Source organism: Carassius auratus, chromosome 38, assembly GCF_003368295.1.
Source record: "Carassius auratus strain Wakin chromosome 38, ASM336829v1, whole genome shotgun sequence".
Taxonomy (NCBI): domain Eukaryota; kingdom Metazoa; phylum Chordata; class Actinopteri; order Cypriniformes; family Cyprinidae; genus Carassius; species Carassius auratus.
The window spans coordinates 4,876,584-4,904,235 of record NC_039280.1 but is presented as its reverse complement, the minus strand read 5'-3'; the positions used below and the strand labels follow the sequence as shown (position 1 = coordinate 4,904,235).

Here is a 27,652-nt window from a genome sequence, read left to right as displayed (position 1 = left end):
ATAACCCAAACAACGTAACAGGCAACGCCCCTGACACTCCCGAAGAAGAAAAAAACACCATCTTATATGTTTATGTTAGGCTACTCAGCAGGCGCTCGCTCACTCAGTACACGCTGAAGGCTCGTTGCAAAATAGCCAATGCGTTTAACAGACTAGAAATGAGAAGATCCTCCAATAACCAACAGGTCTGGTGTTTGGGTGCACTTTGGATTCCCTTTAAGCTATAATGGTGATGGCAAGAGAGTGGTGGATAAAAAAACAACGGTATGTCGCATCTGCAACATGACAGGGTACACCAGCGGGATTACAAAAAAAAAAAAAAAAAAAAACCAGCGGGAATATCTGGGATATATGCGTCAGTACTATCTGGGAAAAGACGAAAAAAAGGAGAAACATGCACGCAGCAAACTATCCCTGCAGCATTTAGACACTAGCTTACAGGGAATCCAACCCAAACACCAGACCTGTTGGTTATTTTAGGATCTTATATTTCTGGTCTGTTAAATGCATTAGACATTTTGCAACGAGCCTTCAGCGCGTGCTGAGTGAGCGAGCGCCTTAGGGGCCGTTCACATATCGTGCCTAAAAACGCATGGAAAACGCTAAGCGCGTCTTTCTCCTGAGGCGTCTGTCTTTGCTAAGCAACAATGACGTGCTCTCTCCATGAGACGCGGAAATTTCAGCGAAGGATAAATGAATTTGCAGCTCTAAAAATCGCTTGCAGTAGCTCTGCTACTGAATTTATTTCAAAATTGCAATCCATATACAACTATGATCAGCTGTTCCTTCATCTTGGCTGAGCTCTCAACGTTGTTACGGGAAAGGATGAAGCTGATTGGTTGGTTCTTGTCACATGACCCGCGGTGCGCTTGCGGCATTCTAAAAAGTTGAGATGTTTTTACATTTTGCTGTATCTAAAACGTATCGAACCGAACCGAACCGAACCGTGACATCAGTGTATCGTATCGAACCGAACCGTGAATTTTGTGAACCGTTACACCCCTAACTGTAATATAATAATTTGTTCACTAGTGGTTTCAGATTTTTGGACAACAGTAAGCTTTACCAATAAAAGGAGATGGAAACACTATTGCTTGCTGGTACTACAGATTAAAAGTAGAGCGGTTGAAAGTTTTAACACTTTTTATTCAGTTCTGGTGCACATAATAGGAGAAAACACTTCTCTATACATCAGCCATTATTTTTTATCCAAGAACCATGATAAAACTGTACAGTTTAGCACATCGCCACCTACTTCTGCCATTTTATTTTCTTAAATAACCCAAGTGTGCAAATCTTGGGGAGTTGAATATCTTTGATGGTTCATAGATTATAGGAGCAGCCTAACACACACGGACCAGGTTGTGGCCGTAGGAGACGGTGGAGGTGTCAGCAGCAGAAAGGAAACGATCAGAGCCCTAGAGGAGAATATGTCAACACCGCAGAGGCACCTCCATCGTCCTCTCCTCCCATCAACACCAGCACCACCACCATCCATCTTTCCTCTTCACCTAAAAGGGGCTCCGCATGCCTGCTCATCCATCTCTCACTGACCAGGTTTCTGCAGCACAGCCTCAGCGCTGCGGGTCGGATGCAAATGGGTCCTTTTTAGTTGAGGCTAAGACATGTAAAACAGCGTGAGGAATATGTAAAAACAACAGACTGACAGAATCAGACATTGTTACCACAAAGACTGGTGGGCGCCACAGTGTCACTCATTCACACACACACGCACACACACGCATACAGACAAAGACGAGTGATTTCACTTCCTTCATCACAGCTGATCTCAGCAGGATAGTAATTCACATACTGTAGGAGAGCGGCTGAAATGTCATCCTCGCATTATTAGACTGACCTTCAATTTGAAGGCGATGCTAGCGAGAGTTTCTGCTTTACAGAGCAAGCTAACAGTAAAAAAAAATAGCATCTTGTTCAAGTCTGAAAATCTGTAAGTTGTACATAAAGAGAAAAGCTATATTATGTGGGCAATTCTGAGAGCGTTTTAGACTAGAGTATGAAAAACATGACTGATATGGGTGACAGGATATCTAGGGCTTCTGCTTTAAAAAAAAAAATAAATAAAATTACAATAGACATATATACATATTAATGTTTATAAATTCAGTTGATTTTCTTAAAAGAAGTCTCTTCTGCTCAGCAATTTTGCATTTATTCAATCAAAAATACAGTAAAAACTGTAATATTTTAATTCAAATAAAATATTCTTACAATTGAATATACATTTTATATATATTAAATATATATTTATATTAAAATATATGATACTTTATATATAATATTTTTTCTTTTAATATATTTTAAAGTTTTATTTATCCCTGTGATGGCAAATTAGAGTTTTTAGTAGCCATTACTATAGTCTTCAGTCACATGATCCTTCAGAAATCCTTTAATCTGGTGATTTGATGTTCAAAAAAAAAAATATATATTTTCATTGCCAATACTTTTGTGGAAACTATGATACTTTTTTAATCATTTGATGAAAGGAGAATTTGCATGAACATCAATTAATTTGTACAGTAATATAAATCTTTTGTAACATTATAATGGTCTTTACTGTCACTTTTAATTTATTTAAAAACAAAAAAATTCTCTACAACCAAAATTCAACACAAACGCATAGGTCAGACAGCCACATATGGTCTCAGAGCAATGGGAAATGGCACAAATAAACACGCTTCACTCAAGCACAAAGAGCATTGGAAAGGAACCTTCTCCAGTTTCTTTAATCCTCAGCTTTCATCGTCCCAAATGGCAGCGACCAACTGACAGTTCACTTTGGGAACAACGGTTGCTAATGGGGGAGCTCAAGAAAGAAGTGTACACAAACTGTTCCCCTCATTTACCTGTCATCATTCCATTCCTGTCCGCTCTTGAGCCGTTCTTCACAAAGACCTGGGGTACATCTGATACATCGTCACACAAGCCCTCGAGAGCGCTGGGGCACACAGATGCTTCTGAGGTGTTAAGAAAAACACCCCCAGGTCTGACAGCAGGACTCAAGTTTCATTATGGGAAGGTTCAAAGCCAAGGTCTTACACACTTGAGTTAGAAGAGCGAGACACTAGTCTGTAATGTCCTACTTCCTTTTCACAAGTAGCAGAACAACAAGTGATGGTCGTTTGCCTTCAGTGATTTACAGTGACGAAATGATCGGAAGTCATTCGTTTTTAATCTGGTTGCAATTTCTGCTGACGTAATGTGGCCAGTCTAGTGAATCAACAATGAAGGGTTTAACTTCATGCAAATGAACAACTTTATGTAAACAGTACAATGGCCTGATGACCTAAATTCACAGCTCTTGAAGCTCAAGGGTTAAATTTCTAAGGTTCTGCAGAAGCCACTTAGTATTCAGTCGTTCAAGGTTCATTACCAATAATGATTTTCCTCCATTACAAACACTGCTAAATTATTTAGAAAGAAGAAAAGAGAATGAAACTCAAGGCAAACATGCAGCCCTCCTGTAGATACAACATAAGTCAACGCGAGGTGAGACATCGTAAAATCACATAGCTCACAAAGCATTGTTTGAGCTTCGTTTGGAGAACATGAAAACACAATGGGCGCATTCTTGTCTTTCTCCAGGCACACTGATTCACAGCAGATGTGATTCTTTAAAGTGCTATAAACATCTTAGTATATGTTAGTCTTAATAACAGCAAGTTTTATGAGCAGCTGTGAATGGCGGTTTCTGTCATATCTCAAGATAAAAAAAATGGGGTGGTAGAGAAAAATAAAATTTGGAGGATTTAGCAGAAATAAAGACCAACACTGATTAAAAATGGATTCAAGCGAAGCCTATTTGCATTCTTCTTGCTTCATCAAAATTCATGAAGGCAGCAAATGAACAAAGGCATGAACTGCTGTTTAGCACCTAGTACACTAAAAAATAAACCTCATACCAACAGCTTTAATCATTGTGTGACTCTCTTTGTGCACAATCTCTGGACTTCCTGAAATGTAGCCAAATCTAGCAGGAGTACACAGGTCTGTAGAATGCTGCTTTATCAAGCTTATCTACAATTTCCATGTGTGTTTTTGTGTCAGCGAACCTTTAATTTCATTAAGTATTGCTTCCTCTCTAAGGAGCAAAACTAACAAAAACCACTGAGGGCTAACAAAGAATAAAGACCAACCATCACAAAAGATTGTGCATGTCTGTATACATGTATAAAAATTCCATATTAAATGTGTAATATAACGATACTTTTAAATCCATATCAAATACAAGTGTATGCTTTCAAACGGTGAATAATCTTTATAAATGTCTTTATTACCGAAATGAATACTTTTAAATAGCATTTAAACTAATGTATGCAATGTTCTAATAAAAATATCATAAATATGTAAAGATATATCTATCTATCTATATATATATATATATATATATATATATATATATATATATATATATATATATATATATATATATATATATATATATATATATCCATACATACATACATATACAGTACATATACACACACAAACATACACTTAATAGTGCAGAAATAAGCAACTTCCAATTAACTGAAAAAAATATGAACAGATTTATAAATAACCAAAATCTTTAAAACTTTTTTGAAAAAGAGTGCATATCAAACAAAGGAGAAAGTCCTCCAGAGACTTTCAATTGCACAGCTAAATTCCTAGTGTGAAGACGGGGAGGCTTCTATATTTGAAAGAGAGTGAGAAGATTGTTATTTGGCTAATTACAGATTTAGGGCTGAAACAGTAAACCGTTGGAGAGGAAAAGAGCGAGGTGCTTGAGTGAGCTACATTAGAGCGCTGGAATGGTGAGACTGAGGACTCATTGTGTGCTGATGGCATCTTTTATCTCTAGCAAAACCGATAGGCCTAACGGAGTAGTTTGGGCTATGGGGGGCGGGGTTAGAGGGGTGAGCTATCTAATCTGATCACAGCCCATTGTTTCAAAGCTCATTTACCACTGGGGGGTCCAGAGGTTTCCACACAGTTGACAAGTCAACCCAAACCCACCCCCTATCCCTGCGGCCAACACAAGAAGGTCCTTAGAAAAACAAGCGACAGACACAAAGGGGAAAATGGAGAAGACAACCCAGAGGGCTATTTGTGAGGATTTGCTCATTCCTCAGAAATACACAAGAGTGCTGACCGCTGACTCAGACCTTTGGTTTCAGGCTTGAACAGCAGGAAGTCCGCTTTGTGAGACTGTTGTTGCTGCTTAGGAGATTCTAGTCTCCTGAGACCAAGGAGGTTGATGCTAAACATCTGGGATCTGCATTAAAAAGGGGCTAGGAGGAGACAGTATTGACTTGTCACGTAAGGCAGCGTCCCATCTCAGAATGGGGCAGTTGGACTGCTCATTCAGTACAGGAAAGGGCAGGAAATAATTCATCTCCACTCAATCATGCTGCTATGAGCATGAACACTTGTACATGGAGCTGGACCCCATCCTGCAATCCACATTCTGCCATATTGCGGAGGTCTCTGTGGAAGTGGCAGAGAGGATGAGAAGTCAGCAGCACAGAGATCGCTGCTAATTGCCCATGGTGAATGATTAGAAATGAATCAGAAGGATATATAAAACATAAAAAATAAAAAACACAAAGCAGATATTTGGCAAAAGCTTTTCTAAGTTTCCTTTAACTGGGCATGTGTTCAAGATTTAGAAAGCCTTGCAACTATGTATTCTAAACACAATGCGTGAATGTGTGCTTACAAAGCCATTCTTTGCTAAATGTGTTTAAAAAAAAAATGTCTAAAATGTCTAAAAGAAAGATCTCTGTGTTACACTGACACTTAAAATCTCCATTTTTATGCTTTGCAATTGTAAACATTTGGTTTTTGGTGATGTGTTTTCTACTGTGGTAGCAAATTCTGCAGATTTGTCACAAAGACAATTGTATTTAACTGTGGCTAGCTTAGATAAAGAAAAATGACATGTGATAGTTTTGGAAGAATCAGTAACAATGTATTAAACTACAAACCAATCAGTAATGTTTGGCAATCATTGTACACAACAAATTTATCAGAAAATACATTATAGCTGTATAATTAACAACAACAAACAATTTTGTTTGCGTAAACTGATTATGATGCATTATTAACTATTCTTTTGTTCTAGGACTGAGGTTTGAGTTAGTCTAAAGTAATGATAATTAGCTTTTCTAAAAACAAATTAAGTCTATGGTATGTCCACAGCCTAGGTAAATATGAGTATCTGTGTGTGTGTATGTGTGTAAGTGGAGCCGCTGGAGACACTAGAAAAATACTCCACAAATCTCCTGGAGCTGGACAGCACAGCGAACAAACTCAAGATTGTTTGTTTGAGAGTGGGCCAGGGGGATGAAATATACACTTGAGGTGTAAAGATCAGAATGACAAACCCTTCAACGAGTCTTTGAAAAGTGTGCGACTTTACGTATGGCTTTGATTTTGACACTCACGCTGTAAATTCCATTCAAGTGAAGAGCACCATATAAGAAACACGCGTCAAAGAATGAAAGACCAATTTAATGCGACTTATTTGCTTGTCACGCGAAGAATGTACCGTGAACATCTCTGAAAGCAGAGGTCAGACGTTCTTCAGGCATAAAGCCTGAACTAAAAACACTCTTGTTAGCACTTAACCGCATCAAGTGCTTTAATAAACTTAGCTATGCTTGTCTCCACCCCCTAACTGCAACGAACGAGAGAAGGGCAGAGGAAGGAGAAGGCCCAGAGCTCCTTCAAAGTCATGTCTGTTGTCAAAACACATTGAGATGGAGCAGATAAAATAAATGGCATCTTTTGGAAAGATGAGGAATGCTCATCCTCCCAAACAACAGATGACCCCAACCAAAGACTCCCCCAACTGTATTGAAATAGTGGTAATCGGACCCTCTTGGGGCCCTCCACTGGGACCCTTTGTACGTCTAAGAGTCAATCAAGGGCTGATGACAGACAAAGCCTAGTCAGATTTAGGAGAGAAAAATGCCGGAAGGGTCGATGCAGAGGCCGGAGTCGTGATCCGTCCCGAGACGGGGGGACAGACGGCCTCTTCCCATGATGCCCTGCACTGACCTCTTGTCACTTACAACTGTGCCCTGCTTCTCCACCTCTGACCCTAAAAACACGACATCTAGACCTGCTGTAAAAGCCCAGGGTGGATGGGACATCTTTCAGCTGCGTAATCCTCCAATTGATACTTGTAAAGCTATGCAACAAGACATGGTTTGGCAAAGGTGGTAGGTAACCCTCATGCTAAATGAAGTTATGTTACGATACTTAGGGTTAGGGTTAGTATTAGGGTTAACCCTAACCATATAACAATATAAATATACTTTAAATACATTTACAAAAAAAGTAAAATAACTAAATAAATAACTACTGCTATATACATTAATCAAGTATATGTAATACACAACAGTGATATTAGATATCAAAAGTATATTTTACACTGTTTGTAGATATTGAAAAAGTAATCTATGGCATTTTATATCTATGAAGTCTATTAATACCTAAATAATAAATATTAGTTACTTTTAAAGAAGTATTGCACCAGTGACTGCATTTGTACCACTATTTATATATTATCATATATGTATTTTAAATATTTAAATACAATTTTCCATACATTTTTGCCACAGGACAGGGTTAGCCCTTTCAACAACCAATCATGGTGGAGCATGGGAAAGGGATAATGGGAGCTCTCCTTCATGTCAGTCCAGTAAACAGTCAAGCCACACAGTAGTGAAAGCAGGTCAACCTTATCTGTTCTACTGAAGGACACCAGCATTTAGTCACTGACTGACCCACATTCTGTGAGAAATATCAGTTCCTTTATGGGAAAAACAAATGTGTAAAATATCAGAAAAACATACAGGTAAAGCAAGCTGGAGAAATTTCATGCAGTAATTAAAAAATGATGATGATAATAATTTGAGCACATAAAAAGAACAAAAATCTAGCTTTTAAATGGAAAAAGCAATCCACAAATGGGATTATACATCCTAAAATTTTTCTTCTCATCATTAAACAAAATGTGATTCCAAACCTGCAGTGCATACAATTTAAGAATTTACTGGCCATTCTTTTCAATATAATAACAGATGGTGGAGAAAAAAAGCCCCTTGGAAAGTCCATGGAGAATGGACCACATCATTTACGTATCTTTTTTGTTATTTTGTAGCTTGACAGACCCAGTCCTTATTTACTTCGATTAAATGGGAAAGAGTGGCCTAGAAATTTCCCGTTTTTTGTTCCACAGAAGCATTAAGAGTCATAGAATGACATGAGGTTTAGCAAAAAATGACTCATATTTTAGGGTAAACTATCTGCTTAACAAATAGTGTAGGAGAACTGTATCTCCTGGCAAAGAGTTTAGGCAGAACACAATAACCGCTGATCCATACGGGTCTGCTGAGGTCAGGAACAGACTCCACTGTACAAAAGTCTTCAAAAGCCCTTTGGAGACAATGACACACACACACACACAGTCTCTACTGCTGGTTTATGAGGGAGCAAATTCGCCATTTGGAGCCACTTTAATACTTAATAAGCATAATGAGGCTGAACATAACGCCTGACTTCCAAGCTTAAAAATTCATAATGTGCTGTGAAACTTAGATGCCATTAACAGCTCTCTCTTACAGACACATACTCATATCACTAAAATAAAGATTCTCACTGTTCTGATTTAAATAAGCGCATACCAGTGCTGATAAACTGCTCTGCCTTTTCTCAGCATCTCTAGCATTTAAATTCCATTACTTAATTTTTAGACACACACATAATGCTCATATAAATAAGGCTTCTGGTGGCCTTCAACACAAACACATGAAGTGCCCACTGAAGCTGCCTATTCAAGGCTGCTCAATTCTCATCCTTCTTTCTCTTGCTCCCCCTAGCGTTCACAGTAAATCTAGCATGATGGAAGTGGGAGAGAGAGAAAAAGAGAGAGAGATAGGGCGAGTAAGGGGAGGAAGCCACAAGCTCCGCCCCCCGGATGACATCAGCGCTGTGTTGAAGCAGAGCTGGAGGCAGATGTAACCTCACACTTGCAGTGAGCTCCAGGCAGCTGACCAGCTCTGCCGACTTCTCTATCTTGTCTCTTCTGAGCCACAGGAGTGTGTGTGTGTGTCTGTGTGTGTGTGTATGTGAACAAGTGTGTGTGGAAATAAAAACACACCCTGCTTTTCGCACCATTGCTGCTATTGAGCCTTTCTGACACTGGGCTCTTTTTGGGGATTGAAATCATCTTCCATCGTATTGGATTTATCCTACGGACTGACTTTATGCTTTGAGGATATTCTTTTTGATCTGCCTTTTTGAATTATTGCTTGGGCAGGTAAGTGTATTTTGTTTGGAGTTTCCCCTTTTTGGGGGCTGTTTTTAACCCTTTCCTTTATGCATTTCAGCACTCGGAGGTGATTAAATACCTTCAAAACATGCATAGAGCAAATTTACATCTATCCCTTACATCCCGAACACCCACAAAGCGTCATGCAGTGGACTTTGCTTCTAAACTTTCAGATCCATTAGACATTTGCAATGGGAAAAGGCATTTTATAGCGAATGCAGGCATACCCTTAGGGATTCGAGGGAGATGTAATAGCAATTTGAAGTACAGTAGTCAAGACATTTAGCAGTAGATAGCCCTTCATTTGCCATTTAGCATTCAGGATGCATCTCCAAATTAATTTTATAACAATAATTAGCTTTAAAAAAATACAATTATGGGATTATTTAATAACCTTTATGTTGTTTCAAACCTTTTCTCCTGATATGTAAGGGAGAAATGTTAAGGGCTTACAGCCTCAGTCACCATTTAGTTTCAGTGCATCTTTTTTTCCTCCATATGAATGTGAATGGTGACTGAGGCTGTCAAACTGCCTAACATAAAATATACAAAGGATTTTGTAAAGTCATATAGGTTTGGAATAACTTGATGAGAATACGACCTATTTTAATTTTTATTTCGGGTGAACTATCTCTTTAAGTCTCCATGCTGCTGCGCGCGAATGAACGAACGAAGGACGCTCAACTTGCATTTTATTATTACCATCAGCATTGTATATCAGTTAGACTGATATCCAGTCCTTAAATATCGAGTACTGGTTTAGAAAAAACGCAATGCAGCTTGTATTTTCTCTGCGTGTAATCAACAGGAACGCATAAACTTAACGCGCCGCGTCTTAAATCTGTTCTAGTTTGAAAGGCTTTGAGAAGCGAGCAGACGTCGATTCCAAATGAGGAAATATATATTAATAATGCCCAACCTGCGCTCTAGAAGTGTTAAGAAAGAGTGATTTGGAATAAAGAATGGAGGAATCGAGGATGCGACGCGCTACAGTCCATGTACACTGCGCGCGAGGCGTCAAAACTAACGTAGATCTCTCCCATTATCGAAACCGCTCGCAGAACACATAGCTTCGTTGATTATGAGGAACGCGTTCTAATTTGGAATACTAACGAATACTCAAAAGACTACGAGATTGGCGCGCCATAAATGTGCGCCCTGTGCTTTTCCGTGAGAGAAGTGAGTGTGTGGCGCTCTAAAGAGATCTGAGGCAGTCAGCTGCTTCAGGATTTTCCCATCAAACCAATTGCCCTTCTTTTAAGTAGCCTTCCAAGTTATCTGAAACAAAAGCTTTCATATCGGTTAGGCAGAAAATGTCAAGATTGAAATAATAGTTTTGTGTTGATAAAGAGCGAGGGACTGTAATGCAATGATAAAAGATAAAGCCTTCAGTTAGAGCTGATTAGATCAGTATATAAGACTGCTATAAAATATATTCTATATTCATATAAACTATATTCACATTAGACAACTATGCAAGAGATTCAAGTGAACAAGACCTCTTTTTGAATCCCTAATGTACTGAGTACAAGTTGTTTTCCCTATAGCTTTGAGCTTCATATGTTCAAAAGTACTAAAAGATTGTGTATTCGGATAGGTTTGTTTCTTAGGATGATAATAGCTGAGAACCACAAATGGCCTGCTTTGACTTTGTAAGGAGGGTGATAAAATTAACAAACCCATTGTTCTTTGTTGGATGTGTCAAAGCACTCTGTGGCAGTCTTTTTCGCTTGCATAAACAATTTGTATCAGCAATTTACAAATACTACTCCTCTGTGCTTTAAAAAGACATACATACCAAGCTCCCTTTAGATAGTAATACACAGGAATAAAAATGAAGAAACTTTCTATATTTTAATACAAATATCTAAGCATTCAGTGTATGTTTATTGGCAGCCAGGAGGACAGCACTCTTTGTTTCAAGCCACGAATGAGAAGGCTAAACCCAGTGGTCCGTGGCATTCACTCAGTCAACATGAAATAGTCATGTCTTTCAGGCCTACAGAAAAAAAAAATCTGTCACCCTTTTGTGGTGAGGACAAAAACAAATAGTTCTCATAGAATTCTCGACTCGTGTCAGCAGCCAACCTCTGACCTCAGTTAGGCCGTTCTTCAAAACGAACATTCGAAAAAACAAGCCTAGAAATTGATTTCCTGAAAATTATCTTTTTTATATATATATATATATATATATATATATATATATATATATATATATATATATATATATATATATATATTTTTTTTTTTTTTTTTTAATAAACTGTCTGATGTCAAGTTTAGCTTTATTACAGATGCAATTTACTCCTCTTTGGAGTGGAAACAGAAAAGTACAGTGCAGTAAATCAACCCAACCCTTTTTGCCCTTGTCTGGCGACTGCTGCCCCCTGTAACCTAGTAGGGGGTACATATGTGGTAATTAAAGCTACGGTTCGGCCTCCAAGTGTCTGTGTGTGTGTGTATCTGACAAACACAGGCCCGATACAGAAGCACCTACCACCACCAAGTGGGGAAAACAGTGCAGCTGCCACGGACCACTTTCTTTTCAGTGCAGCACAAAAGAAAAAGACCCCCTGTCTCCCCTAGAATCCACTCTCACTGCCTGAACCCCAGCCAGAGACAAACCTGTGGATCATCTGCCCTAAAACCGAACCCAGAGGGGAGCTGCTAGCACAATAGCCTGCTCTTAAATTAACGTTAAAGCCGTGTCCAAACCCTTCTTCTCGTTTCCAAATATGTAGGCAGAAATGTTTCATCTCTCAGCCTCTCAGGCTTGATTTGGCTTCATGGATGTAAGATACATGACAAAGAGGCGCATTTAGTTCAAATCCCGCCTGGGGTTCAGAATCTATTATCTATTGAAAATAAGAAAGCTGTTTTTCATAATCATAGCCCAGGACCTACCAATGAAGAAGCAAATTTAATTTCATCCTAAATGTCTTCATTCATGCATGGGCACTGATCAGATGTGACAGCATTTTGGGGAGCTAATAGAAAACATCTCAGAACGGTGGAATGTTTGCCATCTTAAGCATTACCCTAATTTCACTAAAAATGCAGAAAAACTCAAAAGCATTGTCATAATAGAAAAGCTAAATATTTGGTTGTATTTAATATTCCAATTTTAAATATATTAAGATTCCAAAAATATTTTATCTGCACTTCTATGTTGCATAATCATAATAGAATATGATTTTATCCCCCTTAAATGCCTTTTTAACCCATTTGTCCGACACAACTCTAAGCGAGCAAAAGGTAGGCTAGTTGTGGCTGTGGCCATTTTAACTAGGATGCTTGATTGAACATCACTTTCAGCAGAGCAATGGAGCAGAAGCAGGCCCGGCCATTAGAACAATCTCCAAACGGGAAATACGGCCTATTAGGACGATAGTGAGAGGTGCCCGTCACATTCAGTGGCCTTTTCTCGCTGGCTATGAGTAGTGGGTGGGGCAGGGAGCTGGAAGATTTAACAAAATGTGAAAAAGCTAATAATTCTAAGTGAAAGGAGTTCAGTAAAGCAGAAGAATGAGGGCCAGGGCCCTTATGCTTAACTTGTAATGAATAATGGGCCTCTGCCACTTCTGTGAAATCTGAGAAGCCAAGGGAAGACGAAGGAAAGGATAATGCAGCCAATCATCCAGCCAGATCAAGGTTTGCATGACCTATTGAGAGAGCTAGCACGACAAGCTTTTGGTGAAGCGTTTGAGGTAGAGGTTTGAGGTTTTCTTTTGTGTTTGACCTTTTCGGCCATAAAATAATACTGGCCCACATATATTTCCCAAGACACCTATGCTTTTATCAAGGTCTCCTGAGTAAGATCTCAGCTGAAATATCAGGAAATACACAGGCATCTGTGAGTGAACCTTGATACTTTCAGTAAAGTATCTTGGCAGAAAAACCAAAGGGGCTTGCATTTCACCAACTTGCTTTTGCCCGCTACGGTGCCAGGAAGTGCTTTACATTGAGTACAGTACATAAATCAAGAGCAATTCCATCTCTACATAATTTTGCAGTCTGGTATTTGTCAGACTTTTGGAAAAATGGCAAGTTACTTTACACACATAATTCTCCAAATCAATACATTTCCACGGAACAGTTGGAAAATTGCACGCCGATTGCTAACCAACCATTCACCATTCCTGCAAGTACTTATTTTCCTCTTCAATTTATCTGGCAATCATGTAGCAAATCTTTCTAAATGTTTCAGGATCCGACAAAAAGGAAGCAACTTAGTCCATGTCAGCATACTGAAATCTCACTGTCAACCATCACCTGTCCTTGAAGTCGGGTCACAGCTGCTGTTTCCGAGCTCTTGGTAATCTACTAATACAAAAGCATGCACATGGAGCACTTAGGCTCAACAGAAGGATGGGGTGTATTATTAGACAGCGCTGGCGAGACCTGTAATCAAGTTACAGGGCCTTCAATTCCCTAATCTCTCCTTGTCACTTTATACAACGGTTTCAAAGTTTCCTGACATACTCCAGCATGTTCTACAGCAAGGTTACCATCCACAGGTCAGAAGAAGGGTTTCAGGCAAGGGCACAAACTGTGGTGGTGGCTGTCAGTTGTAGAAATACATATTGTCAGTCTATGTAACAGGAAAGATGTACCGTGGGAAATTAGAGTATGGTAGGTGAAGCACGGACAAACTCCTTGGGGCCACCAGAGGTGACTTGAGGATACCATTTGGATATTCATGAGTCTGAGAGACATAAAAGCACATTCATCTCACATGTACATTTTTGAGCAGTGCAAGGGCGTTATGTTCAGGTGCTGTCGGGGCAGCCTGAGGGACCTTTGGTGGTTGCATCACGCCTCAGCAGCAATATGCTTCACTATGACTCTTATTCTTACCTTTTGCTTCCAGAGTGTCTCTGAAAGCACAGCTCGGTGCAGAACGTCACCAGGCGGTAGGGAACGGTCTTCGGCCATTGTCACAGGGCCCAAACCGTGGTCGCTTTTCTTATGCAAAGGAATTCTTTTCAGCCATCACCATAGAGAACACTAGAGGGGGGGTGTTAGGGGTTAGTGGTAGACAGGGCAGTGAATGTGGTTAGCCTGGCAGCACCGGCTTAAGGCAAGGAAAAAGAAAGGTTTTTATAAAAATCCACACAACATCTCCACTAATCCAGGTTTCATAAACATTGTCCACTATCAAAGGACTGCAAGCCCAGGGGCTTTTCTCTGTGGTCATTTACCCAGAGGCAAAGAAATCCCCTGATATACAGAAACCCAATAAGCTTAAGGGACTTTCAAGTTCCCATCTCAACCACACACCCTTCTTCTTTTTCCCTTCCTTCCATCTGATAAGTCTCAAATGCAGTGGAGCAATCTACAGGCCGTAACAATCCATAAAAATCCAATCCATTGTGGTGTACTTTTTATGTTAGGTGCAAACCTTGAAAAGAGAAGCTAAAAAGCTATCGGTTTACATCAATGTGTTGTCGATGGTGAAGTGAACGGGTTCTGTTTGAAGGACAGTGGCCAGTTGCAGCCGGCTGCGTCGCTGTCTGACTCAATCTCAGCCTTGGCACTATCATCTCAGAATTAAATAAACGCTGCCTAACAGCATATTATGCACAGTCAATAACTCATTCTCAACAAGCCCACATGCCTTTCCTGGCGTCATGACGTTTTCAGATGTCATATGCTGTCAGTAATAAAAGAATTTGTTCTTATTGACTTCTTTTTCTTTTCTTTCTATCCCTGCCAGGAAGTTCAGCATGTGAAAAGGAGTGGGTGTCTGCATATCGGGCACAGGTTCGTGAAACTAGAGCCAGAAAGGCGGAGTGCTACAGCAGCACAGGAGATTCTGCTTTCGAGCCACGAGGCTGGATACTTTATTCATGCTCCTGCCAGGAGTGAGACTACAGGATTCGGGGCTGACTTTGGAGCCTGACTTCAGAACCGAACCGCCCTGGATTTAAGCCCACCATACTGCAGACGGACTTTGGTCTTTATGCCATGACCAGTCTGCTTCGGGAGAGACAGGTGCGACGAGAACCGTATATTTCTCAAAGAGGACTCTGATTGACACAAAAGAGTTTGATTAGGAATCGCAACATAAAATAAAAGGATTCTTCTCTCTTTTTTTATTCCCTTTCTTTTTGTTTTAGTCCTTTTTTGTGATTAAATTAACTGAAATCGCATGCCTGCACAGGAGAAAGCTGCCTGAGGTCTGTCTGGAAGCAGAGCTGCTTGCTTTATAGGTTTATCTACCATGGCAAAGCCTTTGATTGCATGAACTGTGGCCGCTGTGATACAAGACAGGAGGTCAGCGGTACAAACAAGGATCAGTTCAACAAATACCAGCCTGGTCAGGATATAACCAAAGAGACCCATTGGACAAGACAAACAAATATCTCCTGAAAGAATAGAAAGGAGAGCTTAAAGCCTCATTGGATTTTGGGTGGCAGCAGAGGATTAACTGGCATTTCTAAATCAGGTATGACAATTATGGATGATCTTGCTTTGGTTAATTGACATTTTTTATTATATAAATATGCATAGATAGAAGTAACAAGAAAAAATGTGAAATTCAAATAAACAGATCATTAAAGAATGTCTTACATAGGCTACAGTCGACTATGGAAGTATAAAATGATCTACTATATAAATCAAAAATATGTAAAAGAAAAAAAAAACGTAATTGTTATATATAAAATACATTTTATATATGCAACATTATATGTTATATAGATATATAAATGTGTGAAACCTAAGAAAAATGTATCTAGATCTTTAATTTCAAGTTGCAAGCCTCCAACCTTTGGTAAATTATAACACCCGTAAATCATGCACAAAAGAAAGAGCAAAAAGACAAGATCAGTTTTACAATATTCAATCAACAAGGCCTGACTGTGTTCTGCCACCAGTTTCAGCAATGAAAAGGAGCCTTGAAATGCACTGCCTAACAGCAGAAATGTGTAAAACAACAAGAGCCTGCGATTACATTACACAGAGAGAAAGATAAAACCTCTCACACATAGGCATCTCATTCATGGAAAGCTAGTGGGTTTAAGGATTTGTTATCTACATCCACGGCTGATTGGGAATATACTTCCACTTCAATTAGACTTCTTTCTGAAACTCTCAGTCCTCCCTTTTTTTCTTATTTTTTCTCTCCTCTAATCCCCTTTTTCTTTCTTCACTTCTTTGTATTGTTTTGATATAAAAATGATTTCAATCAAGATAAACACCCCAGGCAAGTTTCGCTACCATAGTTTTTTCATTTGTTCATGTCATTGGAAATGTTAATAGCCTCTTTTCATTAATTCAGTAGCAAAAATATTGTATTCTTTGTCTTAAATTGAATCATTTATAATGAAAGAAGCACTGCAGGCACCGTACATAAAACAGCAATTAGAGCAGGACACTGCCTTTTCTTCAGATTGCATAAATTTGACTTTTTCCCTTCTTTTTTCTCCAAGGGCAACGACCGCAAGGAGGACATTAGCGATGGCAAGCAATTACAAGTCCTTCTTCGTCTTCTTCATCAGAGCCGGGCTTCTGCTTGGCTTGGCCAATCCACTGGTCACCTCAGCCTCATGTCCCTCGCAGTGCCGGTGCGATGGGACTTTCATATACTGCAATGACCGGGATTTGACTTCCATCCCTTCGGGCATCCCAGAGGATGCTACAGTACTTTTTCTCCAGAACAACCGCATCAAAAGCGCAGGTATCCCAACGGATCTACGACGGCTGAACAGTGTCGAAAAGATCTACCTGTACTGCAACAATCTGGACGAGTTCCCCACCAACTTGCCGCTGAATGTCAAGGAACTTCATTTGCAGGAGAACAATATTCGGACTATCACCCACGCGTCCCTGGCACAGATTCCCTTCATTGAGGAACTACACCTTGATGACAATTCCGTGTCAGCTGTCAGCATTGAAGAGGGTGCGTTCCGGGATAGCAACCATTTGAGGCTGCTCTTCCTGTCCCGCAACCACCTCAGCACCATACCTTCCGGCCTGCCAATGACTATTGAGGAGCTTCGCTTCGACGACAACCGCATCTCTTCCATCTCGGAGGCATCCCTGCAGGATCTTATAAACCTGAAGCGACTGGTTCTGGATGGCAACCTCCTGAAAAACAGGGGCATTGGGGAGATGGCCTTGGTGAATTTAGTCAACTTGACCGAGCTCTCGTTGGTACGAAACTCCCTGACTTCCCCACCCGCAAACCTGCCGGGCTCAAGCCTGGAGAAGCTAAATCTTCAAGACAACCACATCAATCACGTGCCAGCAGGTGCCTTTGCTTTTCTGCGACAGCTGTACCGTTTGGATCTGTCAGGCAACAACTTGAGCAGTCTACCCATGGGGGTATTTGACGACCTGGATAACCTTACCCAGCTGCTCTTGCGCAACAACCCCTGGAACTGCAACTGCAGGATGAAGTGGGTTCGTGACTGGCTGCGCAGTATTCCATCTAGGGTCAACGTGCGCGGCTTCATGTGCCAAGGTCCTGATAAGGTGAAAGGGATGGCCATCAAAGACCTATCCACAGAGCTGTTTGGCTGCTCAGACACAGAGATCCCAACCACATATGAGACCAGCACAGTCTCAAACACTTTGCCACCCTCTCGACCCCAGTGGCCCTCATATGTGACTAAAAGACCTGTGGTTAAGGGTCCAGAACTGGGAAGAAATTATCGTAGCACGACGCCGTCCAGTCGCAAGATCATCACGATAAGCGTCAAATCCAGTAGCGCAGAGACGGTGCACATATCTTGGAGAGTATCCCAGCCCATGACAGCCCTGAGGCTCAGTTGGCTAAAGCTGGGCCACAGTCCTGCTTTCGGATCCATAACAGAGACCATCGTCCAAGGGGAGAGAACAGAGTACCTGCTCACAGCTCTGGAGCCCGAATCCTCTTATCGGATATGCATGGTTCCCATGGAGACAAGTAATATTTACCTGTCAGACGAGACACCTGTTTGCATAGAGACAGAAACTAGTTCCCTGAAACCGTACAATCCCACCACAACCTTGAACAGAGAGCAGGAGAAAGAGCCTTACAAAAATTCCAATCTGCCTTTAGCTGCTATTATCGGAGGGGCGGTGGCTCTTCTGGCTATCATCATGTTAGCCCTGGTGTGCTGGTACGTCCACAGGAACGGTTCCTTATTTTCCAGGAACTGCACGTACAACAAAGGGCGCAGACGGAAGGACGATTACGCCGAAGCTGGAACAAAGAAGGACAACTCCATCTTGGAGATTAGAGAGACCTCTTTTCAAATGATTCCCATAAATCACATGCCCGTTTCAAAGGAGGAGTTTGTGATACACACAATTTTTCCTCCTAATGGCTTAAGTCTCTACAAGAGCCCGCACAGCGAAAACAGCATCAACAACAGAAGCTACAGAGACAGTGGAATACCAGATTCAGATTACTCTCATTCATGATAGTGTGCGAGGATTACAAAGACGTTTTATTGCAAACGAGTGACTCGGAGACTGCTTGGTCTTTTGAAAAACACTGGATTGAAAAGACTGAGAAAGCATCGTTATGTACATTTGCCATATAATTTATATTTAAGGACGATTTATTAAAAGGAAAAAAAGGTTCCGATTGCAGGCCATCACTGAGCTGTCGGTGTATGCTGCCTCAAACTGCAATTCTATATTTTAGATATTTGTAGTCATTTGTACTGTACTTCCTTTACTTATGGTTTTAGACCAATTAAAAAAAACTTTGTGCTCTACTGAGATATGATGACTTGTCAACTGTGAAAGTGGGTTTTCATTGCCGTGTTGAACAATCAGATTTTAGAAAACCATGTAGTATAAGCACAGGTCAAAATTATCGCTATCTTGCTGTCAGTGGATAAAATAAATACAACAAAAAACAAGGCTGTGAGAATATAGGGCATAGGTGATTGATCGAAGGAAATAAAGACAAGTGTTTTGTTAATTCTAAGGATGGCAGGCACAGACTTATTCCGGTGTCACAGAAACCTATGGGTTTCTTCAGGAATCCTGGTTTGCCCGTTTCAGAACGTTGCCAGCTTTTACATCACTGCAACGTTTAAGCAGCAGATATCTATTACTTCCTCTCTGCCCTGGAGGAGGCAGCAACACAGCACATAATCCTAATTCCTTTGCAAATGAAGCACACAGATCAAATGAATGGTTACATTGCAGTCAAATCAAAGTGGATGGGCAAAAACACAACATAGAACTCAATATCGCTTGTTCAGCAAAGGGAAACAGCATTTACCGTATCCCTCAGTACAGTTAACCACATCATGTAAACGTTGCCCTCCAAAAAGGAAAATTATGGGCAGAAAAAAAATGGCAAGAAACACATTTGGGCTCTTTTCTATTTGGAATATAAAAGTGTCAACTATTTTTTTTTTTTTCATATAATTCTTATTTGTATTTTTGTGTTATCTAATTCAAGCCACTTTTAAGTTGCCACAGTTAAATTGTTCTTTACAACTGAAGACCAAAGTGCATTGAATGCCCTTTGGCCAGTCTTGTATGTGCCTTGATCCAATGCTTATTGTATTTAGCTTTTTCAAAAAAATAAATCAGTGACTTAACTTTTTTCATACACACTTGAATATGATAGGATATTGGTCATATTGCAAAATAAAAGTGGATAAAACCCCAACTTGATGGTCTCCTTTTCCCCAGTAGTATGATTTCTATTTATTTTTAATCCCTCTAAGCTTTGCATATAGCATTCTGGTTCTCAAAAGTGTTCATCTAAAGCATACAGAGGCTTCTTCCTAGTGCCACATTCGCTAGGGGTTCCAAGTGCTCTTTTGTGTGGTTAAGCCATGTGTGACTTATCTGATTGGCCCAAGTGGGAAATATCAGCAAGTACGGCATAGAAGCTAAATGAGGCCTTCGGAGAGATGCTGTGCTGGATTTTGATGTGTCTCCCGTCCACAGGGGGGGGATGTACGTATATAATGACTATAGCATTAGGTTGATGGCACAACCCAAATCACAATAGGAATCACACAGGTGGCTCACATGAGCACATGGGTATGTGTCTACATGGCATATATGTGGGCCACAAATGTGCACAGATGCATACACATACATGCACACGCCCTGATATATAATTACAGTTCAGGGAAGCCTCTAAAAACAGCAAGTCTGATCCAAACCTTAAGTATACTTTAACAGTCCCATGTACTAAATATACCACATCAGCTAGAAATTAAAGTTAACACCCTCTGTGAGCATACAGTTCAGCAAGGGTTCACATATGTGAATGCTGTTGATGATCCTAACTTGCCTTGTCATTTATTTTTATGTGGTTTCCTGACTGACGGTATTAGCGAGTTTTAGATGCTGGCTGATGGCCTTGCTAAGTTTCACACACTTCCTTTCAAATCTGAAGACTTTTTGTAAGAATGTAAAATGCAGACATATTGGTTTTTAAAAAAGACAAAATGTATTGGTTTTTAAAATGTAATTAATTTCCACAATATAAGAATTTTTTATTATTTATTCTCCCTCTCTTAAATCCTCAAAAATGTTTCTCCACCTTTAACTTATATTCTCCTTGTAATACTCCTCTGAACATTAATACAATACTCACACCGGCTGTTGCAACTTACAAATCATTCATGCTGGAGATGAGACGTCGGCTAGAACTGTAGGTATAAAGCAGCACCAAGCAAAAATGAGATCACAGCAGCTTTAATTATCAAAGCGCACAGGTGTGTGAGAGTGTTTGAGCATGCACATTCTCTTTATGGATGTTCTGCATGCAGTAAATCAATCTCCAGTTTCCTAACACCATCAGAATTTTTTTACAGCTTGAGCAACGAGCAAAACAGCTTGAAATATTAATATTATGTGCTGTATGGTGAAAGCAAATCAGTTGACAAGTGCGCACAGCAAATTTGTATTCTCCGGTTAGAATTACCTATTCAGAACACTAACCTTAAGTACTGGGGGAGGGCGATTTGAGCGGCTGCTACTGGGGGTGACCTGTGGTGACCCTTTTAACACAATGACCTAACCTCTGGGGTCTTTGTCAGCACATTGTTGGGGCTTACAGATGACCTCATTCGCCTTGGGAAAACCATTGATCAGATCTGATGTCCATGAAGCTGGTGCACACTTGAAATTCTACCTTGAATCGGGCACTTCACTTTAGACAAAAAGATAAACGTCTTCAAAATACCTTAAACTATGGACATAATGAGGAAGAGTTTGACAATATCAGCCTAAATACTCAAGAAATTGGATGTTGAATGGTCATCTCATTTGCTATGGACCTGTGGTCAAATAAAAGGCATGGCTGACCAGGGGTCAGATAAAGCAGGTGAAACAAGGGTCACAAGCCTAAAAAGATGAAAAATTACTTGACAATCTGGATGTTTGACCTCCTTTTTCAGCAATTAGTAGACATTATTCATTTTTTTAGACACCTGGCCCTTTTTTAAGCAAATGGTACACATTTTTCCTTTTTGAAGACCTTTGACCCCCTTTTTTAACAACTGGTGAACATTTTTCATCTTTTCAACTTTTGACCGTATTGTAAAGCAACTGATAAACATTTTTCATCTTTTTTGGACTTTTGACCTCCTGTTTCAAAGCAAAGGAACAGTAGAGATCAGGTCAGACATTGTTATCATAAACAATGACAGACCCCTAGCTCTTTAAAACAATGAATAGCGTGAAGAACAATGCAGCTGCTCTGTTTTTTGGATCATAAAACGTTTATAAGAGCAACTAACATAAGATAATGAGAGTTGCTTTTGACAAGAAAAGCAATTACTGGCAAATGCAGAAGCCACATGTCATTCAATTATTTTTAGAGTTTAATTTACCAAAAGAGCCATAAGGGAGCTGACTTTAAAAGCACCATCTTATTCTGATCTCATTTTGTTTCACCTTGCAGGAAGATGTAGTCATCAACTCCTAGCATATATATTCCCAAGTGTGTGATGTGTTTGCTCCCATTCTGCCTGGCCTCGTGTTCGCTGCAAAACCTTTTCCCACAGCTCAGCGCAAAATTTTCCAAAATAAAATAGCAAAAGAGTCTCCTAATGAGCCATTGGCTTTCTTTTCTTCTTCTGCACCCTGTATTCAGCCCAAGACATCTTGCACATCAAAGCATAGACCCCTCACTGTATGCCTTTTAGAAACAAAAGAGAAATTGAGGTCAAAATGTCAGGCCTAGGGCACCAGTGTGTCCTCCCACATGGCTGGACTCTGTCCAAAGCACGTGTATGAATCCCATCAACACAGATGATAAAGACTAAAGTATGTTTTCAGAACATGCAGAACTATGTGTGCTCATTTGCTTGTACTTCCATTTGTAGAGCACCTATTAATCATCATAGATCACTATGACCTTTCAGCATTTACATTTGTTCATACACTTTTCCTCCCTTCGGTCATGCGTAATGCAAACCAAAGAAGGACAGAACAGTTAAAAAAATGGATACATTGGAGTTGCTGAAACCACAACATAACTTGAGCATGTCTTGAAGAGACAGCTGCGGTCTGGGCTTGGAGCCACGGCCACATGTGCTCTGCTGTCACCACGGTCATGTGGTGAAAAAAAAAAATAGGTGTCAAAGCAAATGTTAAAAGAACCAAAACACAGTGGGCAAAAAATTTAGTAAACCACAAAAAACTAAAACTAATTTGAACTAATCTGAATATTCATGATCCTTTTTTTTTTTTTTTTTAGTTTCAAAAGAGCATTAGTAGAGAGATGCAAATGGACATTTTAATTGAAATTAGCCAAAGTAAACAGAAACTTAATTGAAACTGAATCTCAATTGGAAATCAAATTAAATCAACAGCTTGCGAATCAGAATCAATTTGAATAAAAACATCCAGCCCTGTTATGTTTCTCATATTTTAAAACCTTCAGACCTGTCCTTAGTACAATCATCGCCACAAGTCAACACAAGCGATCCTTTAAGACACGTTACTACCAGATACAAAAAAACAGTGTGTCTCGGATGACCATTTCTGACAAGACCACCTGAGATGGATCTTAATATCAAGTCCAAATGGAGCCTATATTTCTTTTCTCGTCCTCAATGTACCTCTCAATCACTTTCTATCCATTTTCCTCCATAATTCTAAAGTTCTCAAACACAAGACTTAGTATTTCTCCTCATTATGACCAACGACCTGAAACTCTGAGGCTGCAACTACTACAATCTCCCATCATCTAAATGAATCCAATTTCTTGCTCGACAGCACACAGCGTGCATTCATCTATCTCCCCTTAAAATCATCTGACATTAATACAAGTTAACAAAGGCTCGTCTATTAAGGTGGCAACAGCGAGCGACACTTCACCAGTGGAGCGGGTTGAATTATTGAACAGGGAAAATGACTTACAACTGCAGTGAAGTGGATTCCTACCTCCAGCCAGCATCTGTTGATGCAATAACAAGCGACAACGACCAGTTCCTGCAGGCAAGTGCTGGCAATGATAATTTGATGTAGAGTATCATATGTTTCGAGAACGTCCATTTAATTGACTTTACTAGATGAGAGACATTAATTCCCATCATCCATTAACTAGCTTAAATGATCTTTTAAAAGGTGATATATCTTCCTGTGCCCTTTAGCGGATTTGTGCGGCCCATTCTCCGCCAAAACGTCTGCTCTTGCTGGGAATAATCATTGCATTACCCCGGAAAGGTCCTGTGTGGTACAATCGTCCTTTAGCCCTTCATGACGGCTGGGCCCCGAGGACCGTGTCGGGCCCAGCTTCGATCTGGTTAGCATTCCCGTTTGCGTGAGGGCCAAGGTTTAAATGTCAGTGGCGTATCTGCATGCCGGTAAGGCGACCCGCCAGATATATGCAACTGACAGATGGTGAAGACATGCTGTAATGCCAACTGGTGCATTGGTGTTATGTATGCTGATTTGATGTAGCCTCCTGATACGACTGAAAGAGGGAAATGCAATCAGATTATTTCGACACAAGTAAGGCTCAGTTTAAATGTCAGTGTGTTATTGGAATTGAAATAGGAAAGAATTTTTGTTCCACCAAAGTTTCAACATTTCACTTTTTTGATTTAATTCTTCACTAAAAATCTACTTCCTGATGAAAGTGAAACACCTTCAGAGCAGGCGCGTAGCCAGTAATGGGCCAGGGCGGCACTGGCCCGCCCACATTACTCACTGGCCCGCCCAGGCAAGTTTGATTAAAATACATTTTTAGTTTATTTTTATTATTCAAATGTATTTAAGAAAATATATTAATATAAACCTGATTTATTGTTGACTGGTGTGTGTGTGTGTGTTTAATTTGTTTTCCGAATAAAATGGAATTGTTGAAGCAAGTTGTAGAAAGCGTCCCTCCTGAACCTAGGCCTAATTGGTTGCTATGGTTGCTAGGGCGACAGGAAGACTCTCTGAGCGGCGGGCTCTGGCGGCCTTTAGCCAATGTATTAACATCGCCATAATAATGGCTAAACAAGTTTCTTTAATGTTTTATTTAAATTAAAAAAAAAAAGAGTTGAGGAAGAAGACACGCCACTGCCTTCATCTGTCGAGTCCACCCAGCCCAGCTCTTCAGACTCATTAACCCACAAGAAGGCTAGTCAGGCGCCGGTGGCGGCCGCCGCGTGCTCCCTGGCGGCAGTGCCAGTGCTCTCTCCCGGTCAGCCTGACGCGGGTTTACCCGCCGATCTAACTGCAATAGATGAACCACCTTCACAACCCAATCTGAAAGTATTTCTACATTGTTTAAATGAGTTGCTATTTTTTGGGCACAAAAGTTTAATTTCCACCATTGCATTGTATATGGTTGATTTAACAGAAATTAGGGACCGTGTTGTTATTTATTTCAAACCATGCTCTGCTGAGTTTTCAGTATTTAAATTTCTTTTACTTTTAGCCTATATTTTCGGGTGAACTGTCTGCACTGCTGAGTAACTTGAATGAAATAGACAGGTTATTGTCTATGCTGGTGGTTTGTCCAGCCTTTATTGAGCTCTGTTGGTTGAACATGATGATTAGACAGTGTTTTGTTATTGCCTTTGCCGAATATTGCAAAATAAAGGTGTAACTGTTTTTGCAGTTTTTCTATTCTTTTTTCCACTCTCTAAGGTTATTTAAGTCATATTTTTTCTAGGAAAAACTATAGGCCCACCCACTTTTTTAATGGCCCGCCCAAAATACAATTTCTGCCTACGCCACTGCTTCAGAGAGTCTGGCGACTGCCAGTGGGAGATTATCTGAAAAGGACCAATCAATAGGAGTTCTCTTTAGATTTTAAAGAAAACTGGTGGATAGAAGACCTGCTAAAGGTCAAATAAAGCCACTGGGTCTCAATACTCAAGTGCTGATGATATCAGAAATTTAAGTGTCAAGTTACAGAACCTTCTTAAAGCTAATTTAAACCTCTACTGTTAGTTGGTCAGAAATGTTTTACAGGATTGGCTTAACCTTATTAAGGAAACAATCAACTGAACTTTAAGAGAGAAACCTATTATACAACTTCCAGCCTCAAAGTTCAGATGATGTGAGAAATTGTGAGCCTTGGCAGTTCTGTGGTGATCATACCAGCTGTAGTTGTGTCCATCAAGTTCAGCTGCTGTATCACCTGGTTTATTTAAAATTAGGTAAGGAACTTTGCACACGATCTAAACTGTACCACAAAACTGCTGTACATAAAATTATTCAGCTGTTTATGGTCATGTCCAGGTCCAGACAGTTCCAGAAAATTGTATCTTTGATAGTAAACATAGTAATCATACTAAAATGCATTAAAGCATAACAATCCATTATATTGGAAGACAAAACATTTAATTAATAACACTTTTTTTTTTTTTTTTTTTTTTTAATTTGATTTGCTAATTTATTAGGTATGGACTTGCAATAAACAATTATCTTACAGCATTTATCAATTTAGCTTACTGTAATTTGTACATTTTTAATATTCCATTTTGCTTTAAAAAAAAAACGATTAATATGTGATATTATGACAAAATTACTAGAATTATAATCAAAAAAGAATAAACAAATTAAACAGTATACTAATAAATTAACAGTTTAATAAAATCTGTAAAATATTACGGTTATTGTTAGTTCATGATACCTAATGCACTCATGTTACTTATTTAATGAATTCACCATTTTAAATGATTTCCATTTGAATTCTGAATTTGAAGTATCTGCTAAAAGGATTTTTAGGTGCATAGATTCCATGTGGGCTTGCTTGTGCCATCTCTCATTTAGGGCACTAAACAAGTAGGGAACGCCACTGTCCTCCACTTAAAAGATGCATGGCGCACCTGAGTTCTGACTCGAGAACTTCTTAAGTGGAATGACTCAGTGCATTAAGAAAATGCTCCACCATTATGGAGCAAGAAAAGCATTTGTCATCACTAAACTGGACACTTACAAAGAAACCTTATTGCTCCATATTCTGAAAAATATCACAAATTAAAACTCTTAGTGCTTTTAGAAAGAAAAAAACAGGTTCAGAGGGAAGAGTAAAGCTGGAGGAAAAAGTGCCATGTGGATTCTAAAGGGCCTATGACAGTATGACCTTCTGCAGGAACGGTGAGACTAACAACCCTTCCCTACAGGCCCTTCTTACACAACACTTCAGTCAGCATCAATGCCCTTACACTAAACTACAACACAGGCCTGTCTTTCCCTGTCTCTCTTTGGGGGCGATCTGGAAGGAGGACTGGCTGCCTCCACTGCGTCCTGGACAATCAGTGGTGTCAGCAGGCTCTAAATACTGGCTGTCACCATTCATCTGAACATCGGCCGTGTCACAACAACACCTCAAGGTCTCTGTATCACTGCCCGTGCACTAAGTGAGGAGAGTTGGGTGCTGTGTGCTGAATTAGCTCGGAGAATGCTAAAGGTCAATATGATGATTTGCAGTATGTCAATAGAACTCATATAACTTAGGTGGACAAGATTATTTAATTGTAAGCGTGTAGGCAGCTGTTTTTACTGTATATTATCTAACATTCAATTAATGTGAATAATTTATCAAAATATTTTACTTCTGAAAGATTTTGTGTAATTGTCTTCAGATTATAATTACTGTACTTGCTTACAATACACTGTGCTTTGAATGGGACAACACAAGACAACAATCAGCTGCTGATTTGCCAAAGTTTACAGACTTTGTGTGACACCAAATCTTTTAAAAGTGATCGATTTTAAGGTTGTTTGCATCAACATTTATTTTTCACAACATTTAGCCAAGACTGTTTTACCATTAATTAATTAGGTTGCCACAGTTCACTTACCCCAAAAGGTCATGTGCATAAAGCTGATCGATTGTCTAACAGGGAGCTTCTTTTGACAAAATGCACTCTTAGTCAACGGTTAGGC

General features: G+C 39.8%; 2 protein-coding genes across 4 annotated transcripts in view; one reads left to right on the top strand and one right to left on the bottom strand.

The window, feature by feature from the left end:
* The window catches only part of macrod2 (mono-ADP ribosylhydrolase 2), a 489,520-nt gene that overhangs the window by 388,100 nt on the left and 73,768 nt on the right, over nt 1–27,652 (bottom strand). The gene's annotated exons all lie outside the window — the stretch shown is intronic.
* Nucleotides 9,028–19,053, top strand: flrt3 (fibronectin leucine rich transmembrane 3). 2 transcript variants are annotated; one of them, XM_026223569.1, is made up of 4 exons: nt 9,028–9,331; nt 15,060–15,337; nt 15,463–15,791; nt 16,777–19,053. In XM_026223569.1, the coding sequence occupies exon 4, from the start codon at nt 16,805–16,807 to the stop codon at nt 18,752–18,754; it is 1,950 nt and encodes a 649-aa protein (XP_026079354.1). In that variant the 5' UTR covers nt 9,028–9,331; nt 15,060–15,337; nt 15,463–15,791; nt 16,777–16,804; the 3' UTR covers nt 18,755–19,053. The 2 variants fall into 2 exon arrangements, with proteins under 2 accessions (XP_026079354.1, XP_026079353.1); XM_026223568.1 differs by having other exon boundaries at nt 15,060–15,791.